Source organism: Ovis canadensis, chromosome 19 (assembly GCF_042477335.2).
Source record: "Ovis canadensis isolate MfBH-ARS-UI-01 breed Bighorn chromosome 19, ARS-UI_OviCan_v2, whole genome shotgun sequence".
Taxonomy (NCBI): domain Eukaryota; kingdom Metazoa; phylum Chordata; class Mammalia; order Artiodactyla; family Bovidae; genus Ovis; species Ovis canadensis.
The window spans coordinates 29,942,651-29,956,959 of record NC_091263.1 but is presented as its reverse complement, the minus strand read 5'-3'; the positions used below and the strand labels follow the sequence as shown (position 1 = coordinate 29,956,959).

Genomic DNA, 14,309 nt, shown 5'->3' with positions numbered 1-14,309 from the left:
CAAATTTGCTAACACATTGAGTGCAGCACTTTCACAGCATCATCTTTTAGGATTTGAAATCTCTCGACTGGAATTCCATCATCTCCACTAGCTTTGTTTGTAGTAATACTTTCTAAGGCGCACTTGACTTCATGCTCCAGAACGTCTGGCTCTAGGTGAGTGACCACACCATCATGTTTATCCGAGTCATTAAGACCTTTTCTGTTTAGTTCTTCTGTGTATTCTTGCCACCTCTTCTTCATCTCTTCTGCTTCTGTTAAGTCCATACCATTTCTGTACTTTATTGTGCCCATCTTTACGTGAAATGTTCCCTTGGTATCTCTAATTTTCCTGAAGAGATCTTCAGTCTTTCCCATTCTATTGTTTTCCTGTTTCTTTGCATTTTTCACTTAGGAAGGCTTTCTCATCTCTCCTTGCATTGTCCATTTAAGAAAGCCGTCTTATCTCTCCTTGCTATTCTTTGGAACTCTGCTTTCAGATGGGTATATCTTTCGCTTTCTCCTTTGAGTGATTCACTATAGAGAACCCCAAAGGTTGTTGCTATGTAAGTGTGTTAACCATGTTAAAATGACCTCCCGTTTTAGCTAGTATTGTCTAATCAATATCAAGTTCTTTTCAATTCAAGAGAGTTTTATGGACATTTCATATGGAAACCCGGAGAAGGCGATGGCACCCCACTCCAGTACTCTTGCCTGGAGAATCCCATGGGCGGAGAAGCCTGGTGGGCTGCAGTCCATGGGGTCGATAAAGAGTCAGACACAACTGAGCAACTTCGCTTTCACTTTTCACTTTCATGCATTGGAGAAGGAAATGGCAACCCACTCTAGTGTTCTTGCATGGAGAATCCTAGGGATGGGGGAGACTGGTGGGCTGCCGTCTGTGGGGTTGCACAGAGTCGGACACGACTGAAGCGACTTAGCAGCAGCAGCAGCAGCAGCAGCAGCAGCAGCATATGGAAACCATGAGGAGCAAGGTCTGTGGCAGCCTTTCCTGGTCTCCCAGTAGCTGGTCCTGGTTCCCAAAGAAGAGTTGACACATCTCACAAGTCCCCTGGGTGCAAGAGAAAACCTCGGCAGGGTCTTCTTTCTCAGTAATTCCTACTGAGACTCCAAAGAAGAGAAGATGGGGACAGATCTGTTAGGAGAAATGGAACAGGGCCCATGCGTGGATCATCGTGGGGCTCTGGCAACCTGAGGGCACACCACGCCATTTATAGAAAATAAGGCGATTTCCTGTCTTAACTCTTCTGCGAAAGAGGTTAAGTCTTACATGAAATTATATCTCAGTAGTCCAGTGGGATGAAATAATGACACAGTATAGCTCTTTCTGAATTATTTATTTCTTATTTGTAGATTATATCCAGGTTCCTGTTAATTCACTTAGTTCAGAATTGCAACACATGATGTCATCTGTTTTATTTCCTTGTTTTCACATGGCAGACACCTAGTCAGTGTCTTCCAATGCCTTCTTTGGTCATGACATTCACATGTTAGAGAAGATTACCCTTCCCTAGTCCACTCCAGACTTCCTGTTAATGCCAGGCAGTCCCTGGCCTGCCCTGGCCTTCTGCCGGTTTTCAAGTCTTTGTATTGAATTATTGCTTGTTCTGGCGTGATGCTGATTTCCTCCATTATTTCATACTTCTCCCAGGAGATGTCCACATGTTATTTATCCTTCATCCCTCATTTGAAAATATCACAGTAAAGAAATCACTTATTTTTTTTTAACCGTCTTTTCTGCTAATTATTCAGTGCAACATATCTTACAGGCTGTTCCCTCTCCTTCACTGATTTTCTTCATGCCTAATACTTACCTTGAATTTTTATTTTACAGCCTTTGATATTTACTAATTCATGCCATCATCAAAGAGGCAACTTTATTCTTACTACCATTTGGGTTTCTGTGGGTGCTGGCCCTGGGTCACAAGATGATGGCAGCATTAGAGAAACACTGAGTCGAGGCTGTGTGTCTGAGCAGCAGACTTAGCCGAGGAAGCGGTCCCTGCTGGCTTATTTCTGCAGAGAAAGGAGCATGATCACAAACCTCATATGATTATTTTAGAGAACCTCTCTATGGCGTTGGTAGAGAAGAGAAATAAAATAGCTAGGTTCTAAGTTTCTCGTGTTATAAAGGGAGAGGACATACTCTGTCTGTATTCTGCCTCACAATATGTGGAGTCTGCAGCATAAAGTAGTACATTAGTCAGTCAGCTCATCAATACTTATTGATTGTCATTTCATGAAACACACTGCACCAGACACTATTGGGGAAGCAGAGGATTCCAGGCCCCTGCTGTTTAAGGCGTATGCATGTTTCATGTAACTCAGCCTGAAGCACAGCACAGAGGAGGGTGTGGTTGCACAAAGAGAAACATTTGACTGTACATGGGGCACCCTAAATACACTGGGAATTAAGACACAAGTAGAAAAACCCATTTTGTGGTAGACTTTTTAGAACAAACTTTATTTTTCATTGAGCCTAGCATATGGTATCATTTTAAGGGAATAACTGATTTTAAAAGAAGAAAGCAAAGTAAGTCAGTAACGATTCAGTGGCCACAGTAGGATGAATTAAATATAAGTTAAGGACCTGGTTGATCTGTGATTCATCACAGGCCAGTAGTTAGAAGTGACCCAAGGTTAATGAGCAGGATCACAGTGCTAATTTGTCTCCTTGCCCACATGGTCCAGTGTGTCCTGGCAACGTGTGCTCTTTCTTCTTTTCAGCACATGCTCCTGGCTTTGAAGTTCATCCTTGCATTTGCCATACCTGATAGGCCACGGCATATCCAGATGAAACTGGCCAGATTGGAATTTGAATCTTTGGAGGCACTCAAGCAGCAGGTAAGGGCAGCTGTCCTGAAAATAAGAATGTATTTCTTTAGCAAATGCCAAGAGACGTAAATCGGAGCATTGCTGCTCAGCACTTCCTGCAACCTTGAAGTTAACCAGTTTAAGTAAGTATAGAAGGTTCCAGTTTATTTTCTTTATAATTTGCATTTGGATATAGTTGGCTAACAATGTTGCATTTGTTTCAGGTGCACAGCAAAGTGATTCAGGTATACACACACATGTATCTGTTCTTTCTCAAATTCTTTAAGTTCTTACAGAATATTGAGCACACCTCCCTGTGCTACGCAGTATAGGTCCCTGTTGGTTACGTATTTCAAATAGAGTAATGAACATATTTCAGTCCCAAACTCCCTGTTCACCCCTCTCCCCATACCTTTCCCTTTGGGAACCGTCAGTTTGTTTTCTACAGCTATGAGTCTGTTTCTCGTTTTCACAAATAAGTTTCCTTGTGTCTTTTTTTTTTTTTAGATTACACATATAAGTGATACCACATGATATTTGTCTTTGTCTCACTTACTTCACTCAGAACGATAATCTCCAGGTCCATCCATGTTGCTGCGAGTGGCATTATTTCATTCTTTTTAATGGCTAAGTAATAATTCCATTGTGTATGTGTACGTCAACTTCTTTATCCATTCATTTGCCAATGGATGTCTAGGTTGCTTCCATTCCTAGCTACTGTGAGTAGTGCTGCTATGAACATTGGGGTACATGTGTCTTTTTCAGTTGTGGTTTTCTCAGGGTATATGCCCAGCAGTGGGATTGTTGGGTCAATGTGGTGATTTCATTCCTAGTTTTTAAAGGAATCTCCATACCGTCTTCCATAGTGGCTGTATCATTTTGCATTCCCACCAACAGTGCAAGAGGGTTCCCTTTTCTCCACACCCTTTCCAGCATTTATTGTTTGTAGATTTTTCAATGATGGTCATTCTGACCCGTGTGAGGTAGTAATACCTCATTGTTGTTTTGACTTCCATGTCTCCAATAACGAGCGATGTTGAACACCTTTTCGTGCGTTTATTAGCCATCTGTATGTCTTCTTTGGAGAAATGTTTGTTTCAGCCTTCTGCCCACTCTTTGACTAGGTTGTTTGTTTTTCTGGTATTGAGCCGAATGAGCTGCTTATGTGTTTTGGAGATTAATCCTTGGTCAGTTGTTTCATTTGCTATTATTTTCTCTCATTCTGAGGGTTGGCTAATAATAATCTGGTCTGATCAGTCAGACCAGAAGAAAATTTAAATATTTGATACTTCTGTTCACAGGAAATTTTAAAATCTTCTGAAGTTTCCATTTTGTGCATAAAATTATTATAGCAAAGTATTAAAAAGTGATTGATAAAGACTTTCAAGCAAAAAAATATTTGATTAGGGTAAAATTCTTTGGAAGAAGTGAAAAGAAAATAGTACTTCAAGGATGGAGAAAAGGAAAAACAAAAGTTTTACTTATCATTAGGAGTATATTTGTGTCTCTTGAATGGATGGTGGTGGATATCACATCACTATAATGTTAAGCATTTCTTGGATATCTTTAAAAGAGTGACCTTAGAGTTTACTTTTAAAATGTCAATATTCACAGTATGCTAGAAAATATATTTTGCAGCTATTTTAATTTATGATGAAATATTAGATGTCAGCTTAAAATTGTATGGGAGGGCATTTGGCACTCAAAACTTTTAGGGGTGATGTAAGCAGAAATTGGTTTAATTGAACAGCATTGTCTATGGAAGAGTTTTGGTAAATCAAGTTTCTCCACTGATTCCATTTCTAGTGAAGTTTTATAGACTGGGGCAGGCTGGCTGTGTACACACCTTTCCTCCAGGTCAAGGAGGTCTTATTTCATGTTAGTTAAGCTTTCTTCTCCTCTCACTTAGGATTTTACCCTGCCATGAATTTTTTCTAAAAAGCAAAGGGTCTTTCTCAATGCTGGAGATGACTAGCACATCTCATGTTACTAAACATACTTACCTGAAAGTCCTACTTCAAATCTGTCATATTTGCTTTGGAGGGGTTGATGGATATTAGTGTTACTATGGATGTGACTAAGTAATGTTCCCAGTCCTCTCGGCTCCTGGATTCATCTTCAGATACTCCCTGAGCTAAGCTGAGTCGCATCAGTCGTGTCCGACTCTGTGCGCCCCTGCAGACGGCAGCCCACCAGGCTCCCCCGTCCCTGGGATTCTCCAGGCAAGAACACTGGAGTGGGCTGCCATTTCCTTCTCCATGAAAATATTCCATAATTGAATTTCAGTAACTCTTAAACATTCCACAAAATTTCCTAAGAACCTGTGAGAGTATAATGCCTGGCAATCCTCTCTAAATACTCCCTAGCTGACAGTAAAGAAAGTCCAAGATGAGTTTGGTTTATGCTCATCTTCACTGAGAAGTGAAACATTACCCTAAAGTCTGTCTATTTTTTTAAAAGATTAAAAACTCTAAGTGGTTTTAAGTCTCTCTGAGGTCTTCTCTCCGGAGGACATAGACATGATGTTCTGATTGACAGCCCTCGGAAAACGTGATTTTGGTGTTGATTTTACTGTTAGGTCTCTGGAGGAACAGAGAGATCCAGGAGGTGCTGGCTCCGTGTGTGTGTGTGTGCGCACATGCTCAGTTGTGCCCCACTCTTTGCAGTCCCACGGACTGTAGCCCTCCAGGCTCCTCTGTCCTTTGGGATCTTTCTGACCCAAGGATTGAACCCCCATCTCCTGCGTCTCCTGCATCGGCAGGATGGATTCTTTACCACTGAGCCACCTGGGGAGCCTGTTGACTCAGTATATGTATCAAATGCCTCCGTAGAAGGTGTTCTGGCTTGCCCTGGAGGTGACATAATTTGTGCAGATGCAGCTCCAGTGTCTTGGATCCAAGTAGGGAGAGAGCCATGTCGAGTACTTGTGGTTTCCTAGGGCCTTGACTGCAAACCCAGGAAAAGCATCCTTCCCCCCACCTCCCACCCCTGCTGGTTTTCGTTAAAATTATAATCTGAGACTAAAAACCATCCAGAGTACAACCTGGGCAGAAGGTCCTCTCTTGTCTCTCTGGCCCAGGGCTTCGCTGTGTGGCTGACGCCGCTGCCTGGGTCACCCAAGCTCACGCTGCTGCAGTTGGAGACAAGGATTTCCATCACGTTTCCTTGTTAGTCTCACTGTGCAGAGGCTCTGAAAGGCCATAGGTGTGGAAGGCCACCCATTTTCTGCTTTTCAAAAACTAATTCAGTGGCATGTCTTTAGTTTACTTGCCCAACTAGTGTCATTTCTAGGATATAGAGTTTTTCTTTTTCTTTTTCACTCTGATGTTTACCTGTGTTTTGTAAACAAGTGGAGCTTTACCTCACTGGGCTCTTCCCGTGGACTAAAGGCAGAGAGGAGGGCTACTGCCATATCTTCTGGTCATTTGGGCCCTGATCAGAAGTGGAGTTACGGAAAACATATTTAAGAATAAATCTCATTAATGCCTAGCCTGTCCCCAGACTCTTTCACTGCCAAGTGACCAGAAATTGACAACAGACTTGTCAATAGGAAAGATTATTCATGAATAATTATTATATTGTGTTTAACTTATATTTGAATTGCTACTTTTCACTTCCATTTCCATTCTGTGGACAAAACATGATTGAGAAATTTAAGTCATTGGACAGTTCTTTTTTTATAAAGTTTATTTATTTTAATTTTGGCTGTGCTAGGTCTTTCTTGCTGCACAGATTCTAGTTGTGGAGAGCGGGCCCTACTCTGTAATTGTAGTGTGCGGGCTTCTCATTCCAGTGGCTTCTCTCATTGTTGAGCACGGACGCTCAGGTGCACGGGCTTCAGTGGTTGCCGCATATGGGCTCAGCAGTTGCAGCTCTCAGATTCTGGAGCATGGGCTCAATAGTTGTGGCACACAGGCTTCATTGCTCTGTAGAAGGCGGGGTCTATATGGATCGGAGATCAAACCTGTGTCTCCTGCACTGGCAGGCAGATTCTTTACCACTGAGCCACCAGGGAAGCCCTGGAAAGTTCTTACATTGGGCTGTACATCTTGAAAGTAAAACTTTCAAAACTGCATGTGTTAGGAATTCCCTGGTGGTCCAGTGGTTAGGACTCCGAGCTTTCATTGCCTAGGGTTCAGCCCCTGGTAGGATAACTAAGATCCTGAAAGCTGTGTGGTGTGGCAAAAACAAACAAACAAACATATATTTAGGCATCACACCATGAAGATTCTGTTCCCCTAAATCTAAGGTGGACCCAGATTACTTACATTTAAAAGACCCTTCCTATTGCTCCAGGAACCCTCTCCTCAACCCTGGCCCTCAGCAAAGCTGTATCCCAAGTACCATCAGGTGAATGCTGCTGCTGCTGCTGCTGCTAAGTCGCTTCAGTTGTGTCTGACTCTGTGCGACCCCATAGACGGCAGCCCACCAGGCTCCCCTGTCCTTGGGATTCTCCAGGCAAGAACACTGGAGTGGGTTGCCATTTCCTCCTCCAATGCATGAAAGTGAAAAGTGAAAGTGAAGTTGCTTAGTTGTATCCGACTCTTAGTGACCTTGTGGACTGCAGCCTACCAGGCTCCTCCGTCCATGGGATTTTCCAGGCAATAGTACTGGAGTGGGGTGCCATTGCCTTCTCCACAGGTGAATGTTGAGAAGGAGCAAATTCTGAGTCAGGTTCTGCCCCAGGAATAAGTCAGGTAGCATATTCACACCTTAGATTTTTGTTTTTTAAAATAAAAGGCTGGACTCATGGTCCAGAAATGTGCATGTTTTAGCCAACACCCAAAGGATTCCAGTGAGGGAGATGTGAACCCACCAGGGGACCCCCTGTGCTCTATGGACCTGGCTGTTCCTCCAGCTCATGGGGCAGGGGCTGCAGGGGAGTAGGAGAGTGTGCGTGGAGAAGAAGGGTACCCTTCTTCTCAGAGCAGTTCTTTTCTCAGCATCAGATAGGAAACTGTGGCATTTCTAAATACATAAGCAAATGAGATATACTTGAAGGTGAGAGGCAAACTGGGGAAAATAAAATTGTTTGCTTTGCAAAGGGCATCTTGAAATGATTAGACTTCAGTCGGTGAGACCTTTACAGAGAATTCTAGACAGTAAATATCAGCCTAGTGATGCCCTTTTATTTCTTTTCAAATTGATGTATTCAACTCTCAGTAATTTTTAAGATCCAGTTAAAAATAGAAAGAAGTCTTATCCAGGTACCATTTGCTCCCTGGCTGGCCTGGAGCACAAGGACACAACATCCTCAGTACAGTCATCCTTCTGGGCAGACCGCCCTCTCAGGAGCCGAGCGCCCGCGGAAAACCCGGGAGCTGGTCCACTGGAGCCTCTGAGAAAGAGAACAGCCTCAGAAATCAGTTGAAAGAACAAATAAGGACTTGAAGAAGATGCCACGATGAGAAGTATGGCCCTCCAGGGTTCTAACCAGATGTTAGACCTTGACCAGCTGGCCGTCTGGGCCAGCCTACATGAAGTAACATTTTTGTTTTCTAGGGTTAACTGTATTTAAGCCATTTCTGACATTTCCCAGGAGCTTCTGAACTTTCCTTTCCCTGCCTGTTCACGCTTTCAAGGTGTGGTAGCAAGATCTGCATTCTTAATGGAAAGTTAAGAGTTTCACAACATAGAATGAGGATGTTAAAGTATTTGACAATTGGATACATAATCACGTGTTAGTCTGCCAACGTGTAGTTCAGAAGGAAATATTGAATCCAGATAAAGAATTGGCTGCTGAGGAGCCAGTTGTGGAGGCAGTTGGTGCCGAAGCCTCCATCACTGGGGAGGGGACGGTCCATTTCCCTGGGCACCGAGTCGGCCCCAGCTTCATGAGCCCACGCGACCTAAAGGTAAACTGAAGTCCGCAGTTCCAGCAGACCCCTCTGAGCTGGCTTCTCCCTCTCTCCCATGTCAGGAGTTTGTCTCACAGCCTTGTGCAGCTTCAGGACAAGTGGGTTGACCCCCTGTTTTGGAGTCTCCACAGATGGTCCTCGCACACACGGGCAGAGTGGGGCAGCAGTGACACAGTGTGAGACGCCCATGTGAAGCAGGGCAGTGGCAGGGAGACGCGCTTGGTGATGGAGGAGGACCGCCTCAGGCTTGGGTGCCCTGACTCACCCAGCAAACCAGGAGTGAAACGGCGCCATGAAACCAGAGGGAATGGCGAGTCAGTTCCACCTTTGCAGCAGCCCCGCCTGTCTTCATGATAAGCGCAGCCGGGCAGTGACCACGACCAAGGGTGGTAGCAGACAGCAAGCAATGGGAGGACAGCTGAGCCGGGCACTCTCCTAAGCCTTCCACCTGGGCCGTGACTCCTGATAGCAGCGCTCGGAGGTGGGGTCTGTTAGCCGTTTGCACTTGATTTTTCACATGGTACATTGTTCTCTAATTCATAACTTATAACTGTCTTCAAAGTAACTAGTGCACTAACAAACACTGGCTCATGTCCCTCTTATTGAGACCCCAAAGTAGGTCTCCTCTTACTTTTGGGTCTCACAGAGTCACACTGCTCATGGATCCCCAAGCACCCCTCCTGTATCGTAACCCTGACCACCCAGGGACCCCAGCCACCGCCAGCTGCTCAGACCCTCCCTCCCCGGAGAGCCCCCTCTGGCATGTGACAGAGGGGCCTGCCGCCCACTTCTGTGTATCTACCCCTCGGCCCTTGGCCAGGTGACGCCTTTCATACCCAAGTCCCCTCAGCCAGCTCTGACTAAATCTCCACTTAATCAAACTGAGTTTGTTGACTCATACATAGTTCAGAAGCTAATACATTAGGTAAATGACAAATGATGTCCTTGGACAAAAAAAGAGGAATCTTAAAATAGGTGCTCAGGCAAAAATGGAAACAGTTAGGTCATATGCCTTTCTGGGATCACTGGGGAAGGGAATACATTCTGAGGAATTACATGAGAGCACTTTAGAAGGACTCCATGCCCAGCCTTGATGAAGCCCAAATCCTACTTTTTCTGAAAGGACTGACTATGGTTGATATCAGTAAAAAGGGTAGCTCCCAAAGAGACCATAAAATAACCCTGTACACCAACCAAGCCAGATAGAATTCTAAAGTAGTTTGTACTTGACTCTGGAATAATCCTGTCCCTACCTCTGTTGGTTAGGGTTTTTTTTTTCCCCTCTGCAGTTTTTGCTCTGACTGAAGAAAAAACGGTTTAAAGTGCATGAAAGCATCCAGACACTAGAATAAGATGCTTTGCGAAAGCCCAAAAAAGCCTCTGATCATTTCTGTCTCCCTAGTAAACAATCTATATAAATTGCTACTTACTCTCATTTCCTAGTCCTCTGGGAAAAATTTAACATTTGTATATTTAATTATTCCCCCAGATGTAAAAGACATGGCTAAATCAAAACCAGATTTATTTTTTCTTCTGGAAATTACTGAGTAAGCCATGAAACAGAATAAAATGTAGCATCTTCCTAGTCACCATATGAGTTGATGAGCCATAGTGAGGGCAGAAAGGGCCTGGAAGCAGAGATTCCTTCGGAGAAGGGCCTCAGGTTCACTGTACTGTGGAACAGTGATGCCCTGTGCTTTGGACCATATGTCATTAAAATATGTCTGTGTTTGTAAAGAAAAAATTCACCCTATCATAAATTATTCTAGAAATTTCAGAATGCTTAAAACTGTATGTTTAAAAAGAAAAGAAAGATGTTTTCTGGTGAGGTATTAAAAGTTCTTAGAGTTGCAGTCTCAGCTTCTATACTAGATTAGTAATTATACTGCCTTGAGGGCCCCCATGTGTGAGAGCAGGTCTTCCCTCTCCACATAAATGCATGGGCTGTTAGGAATGCATCTATTATGCTTTTTTTTTTTAACCAAATGTTCTAAGATGTATTTTTAAAAAAAATGTATTGGAGTATAATTGCTTTACAGTGTTCTGTTATTTTCAGCTGTACAGCAAAGTGAATCAGTTATATGCAGACATATATTCCCTCTTTCTTGGATTTCCTTCCCATGTCGGTCACCAGGAGCACTGAGTAGGGTTCCGTGTGCCATACAGTAGGTTCTCATTGCTGCTGCTGCTGAGTCGCTTCAGTCGTGTCTGACTCTGTGCGACCCCATAGACGGCAGCCCACCAGGCTCCTCTGTCCCTGGGCTTCTCCAGGCAAGAACGCTGGAGTGGGTTGCCATTTCCTTCTCCAAGGTTCTCGTTAGTTATCCTTTTTATACGTAGTAGCGTATGTATGTCATTCCCAGTCTCCCAGTTCATCTCACCTTGCTTCCCCCTTCTTGGTGACCATATGTTTGTTCTCTACATCTCTGTCTTATTTCTGCTTTGCACATAGGTTAGTTTGTACCATTTTTCTAGATTCCACATATATGCCTGAATACACAATATTTGTTTTTCTCTTTCTGACTGACTTCCCTTCTAGGTCCTACTTCACTTCTAGGTCCGTCCACATCCCTGCAAATGGTACAGTTCTATTCCTTCTTGTGGCTGAGAAATAAGCCGTTGTGTCTATGTACCACACCTCCTTTATCCATGCCTCTGTTGGTGGGCGTTTAGGCTGCTCCCATGTCCTGGCTGTTGTAAACAGAGCTGCAGTGTACGCTGGGGTGCATGTGTCTTTCTGAATCATGATTTTCTCCAGGTATGGCCCAGGACTGGGATTGCTGGGCCATATGGTAGTTCTAGTTTTAGTTTTTGAAGGAACCTCCATACTGTTCTCCATAGTGATTGCATCAATTACTTTCCCACCAACAGTGTAAGAGGGTTCCCTTTTCTCCACACCCTCTGCAGTATTTATTGTTTGTAGTTCTTTTTGATGATGGTTACTCTGACTGGAGTGAGGTGATATCTTATAATTTTGATTTGCGTTTCTCTAATAATTAGTGATGTTAAACATGTTTTCATGTGCCTTTTGGCCATCTGTATGTCTTCTTTGGAGAAATATCTATTTAGGTCTTTACCCATTTTTTGATTTTTTTTTTTTATTAAGCTGCATGAGCTGTTTGTATATTTTAGAGATTAATCCTTTGTCCATTGCTTCATTTGCAAATATTTTCTCCCATTCTGTGGGTTGTCTTTCTTCTTGTTTATGGTTTCCTTTGCTGTGCAAAAGCTTTTAAGTCTCATTAGGTCCCATTTGTTTGTTTTTGTTTTTATGTTTTATTATTCTAGAAACTGGATCAGAAAAGATCTTGCCACTATTTATGTCAAAGAATGTTCTGTTTATGTATTCCTCTAAGGGTTACATAAGAGTGTCCAGACTTACATTTAGGTCTTTAATCCATTTTTGAGTTTACTTCTGTTTGTGATGTTAGAGAGTGTTCTAATTTCATTCTTTTACATGTAGCTATCCAGTTTTCCCAGCACCACATGTGGAAGAGACTATCTTTTCTCCCCTGTTTGCTCTTACCTCTCTCATCATAGATTAGGTGACCAAAGATGTGTGGGTTTATCTCTGGGCCTTCTATCCTGTTCCCTTAATGGATATTTCTGGATTTTGTGCCAGTACCGTACTGTCTTTATTACTATAGCTTTGTTGTTCTAAGATATTAAAAACTGTATTATTGGCTTCATTAAGATCAAAGATATATTTCTGTGACTACCAGACTAGAAGCATCTTAGAGACAGGATTACTTCAGACACAGAATTCATATCTGTTGAATGAATGAGTCAGTAATTAGATGATGGGCCACAGCCTCATCCCTTTGTGCCTTTTTCTGTTATTAAATTGTAGTCCTTTGGCTTTGAAGTTGCCCTCTGTGTGTTAGAATTGGGATTTAGGAAATCATCATTGAGTTCTTACTGTGTCAGGAAGCCACAGGCTTTTTAAAAAATTACTTTTGTTTTTAATTACTAGTAAACTGTTAAAATGGAAACCCTGTTTTTAAAGATAATAAATAGTATTATTTTGCATGGATTTTCAATGCTACAGAACCTCAGGGATATGATTGAATATTGTATCATATAGGGAATGTAAACCTGAGATTGGGCTGGAAATACAGTGATTGAGAGCCTTGGAAATTGAGCCTTTTAAGTAAATCCCTAAGAACAGGATATATAGTGATTTGCTTCTTTCTCCTAAGAATAGAATGCAGAAAACAGGAAATATTTAGATTTAAGGACTTCCTGAAATATTTAACTAAAGAAAGGTAGCCATTTCATGTTGATAACAGCTCTAAGAATATAAGTAGTTAATTCTACTGAATCCATAATAAGTCAAAATTAAAGTACAGACATTAAAATTCAGCAGCAAATGTCAAGGACATGATATGGTCAAAGCACAAAAATGTGGAGCATCAGAAAGTCCCTTAACTCATATGAATGTCAAATGGCCTTATTGAAAAGCCCATAGAAAAGACCCTGTCCCAAAGGCTGACTGTACGGCCTAAGGAAGGGTCATTAGCCACGGTGGTTACCTTCCAAAGTGGTCTCCAGTGACCCCTGCCTCCTGGTGTCTATACCCTGGGAGTCCCCACCAACCCTCCACTCTGGTTGGTCTGTGTATAATCAGTAGAGTACTGCCGAAGTGTTGGTATGTCTCTTCTGGGGCTAGGTCATAAGACAGACATTGTGGCTTCTGCCTTCTTCTCCCTCGTGGGTCATTTGCTTTTGGGAAGTTAGCTGCCATGTTATGAGAACACTCTACATTAAGTAGGTCATCTAGAGGACACAACTGCTAGTTGGCCCCGAGGTGGATGTAGGCAGTCGAGGCTCCTCAGCCCTCCCCCGTCTGCCCACCATTCCCACACTGGGAGTGGTTTCAAGGACGCAGCCTTGAGGAAGTCATGTCTTGTGCCTGTGACCGAACCCAGTGAAAGCTTTTATATTAACTTTTAAGGTTTTGGTGGGTGGATGCAGAGATCTGCGTATCTTGCAGCCACCCAAGACAAGCCTTGTACATAATTTCTTTTGTTTATTAGAACTTTCCCCTAGCAGTCTGGAGTGGTCTTCCCCTTTCTTTGGTCTCTCTTTGCCCGCCATGTAAGGGGGCCAGTCATCTGGGGGATTCCTGAGGTTGCAGACCAACCCTCAGGCCACCAGTGGAGAGGCCCACATGACGAGGAACATGATTGACCACCAGTAGCCACGTGAACGAACCATCTTGGAAGCACATAGTCTAATCCAGGGGTTGGCAGACTTTTTCTATAAAAATATAGTAAATAGTTTAGGTGTGTGGGCCAGAGAGTCTCTCTTGAACCTACTCCGTCCTGCTGTTATAGAGCAAAAGCTGCCATGCCCAGTATGGGAATGAAAGGAAGAGGCTGTATTCCAATAAAACTTTATTTACAAGAACAGGCAGTAGGCCAGATTTGGCCTGAGGACTGCAGCTTATCACCCCTCCTGTAGCCTGTCAAGCCTTCAGAAGACTGCAGTCACTGCCTGTGTTCTGACTGAAGCTTCCTGAGAGTCCCTGAGCCAGAGCCACCCAGCTGCTTCCAGATTCCTGAGAATAAATACTTAATGTTTAAGCCACTAAGTTTTGAAGTATTTTGTCACACAATAGTAGATAACTAATGCAATA

At 43.1% G+C, this 14,309-nt stretch overlaps 1 protein-coding gene across 5 annotated transcripts in view; it reads left to right on the top strand.

Moving 5' to 3' along the window:
• ANO10 (anoctamin 10) overlaps positions 1-14,309 on the top strand; it is a 214,666-nt gene that overhangs the window by 157,807 nt on the left and 42,550 nt on the right. For all 5 annotated transcript variants that reach the window (XM_069560749.1, XM_069560750.1, XM_069560751.1 and 2 more), the window contains exon 12: positions 2,727-2,843. In XM_069560749.1, coding sequence (XP_069416850.1) covers positions 2,727-2,843 — 117 coding nt within the window. The remainder of the gene's footprint in view (positions 1-2,726; positions 2,844-14,309) is intronic.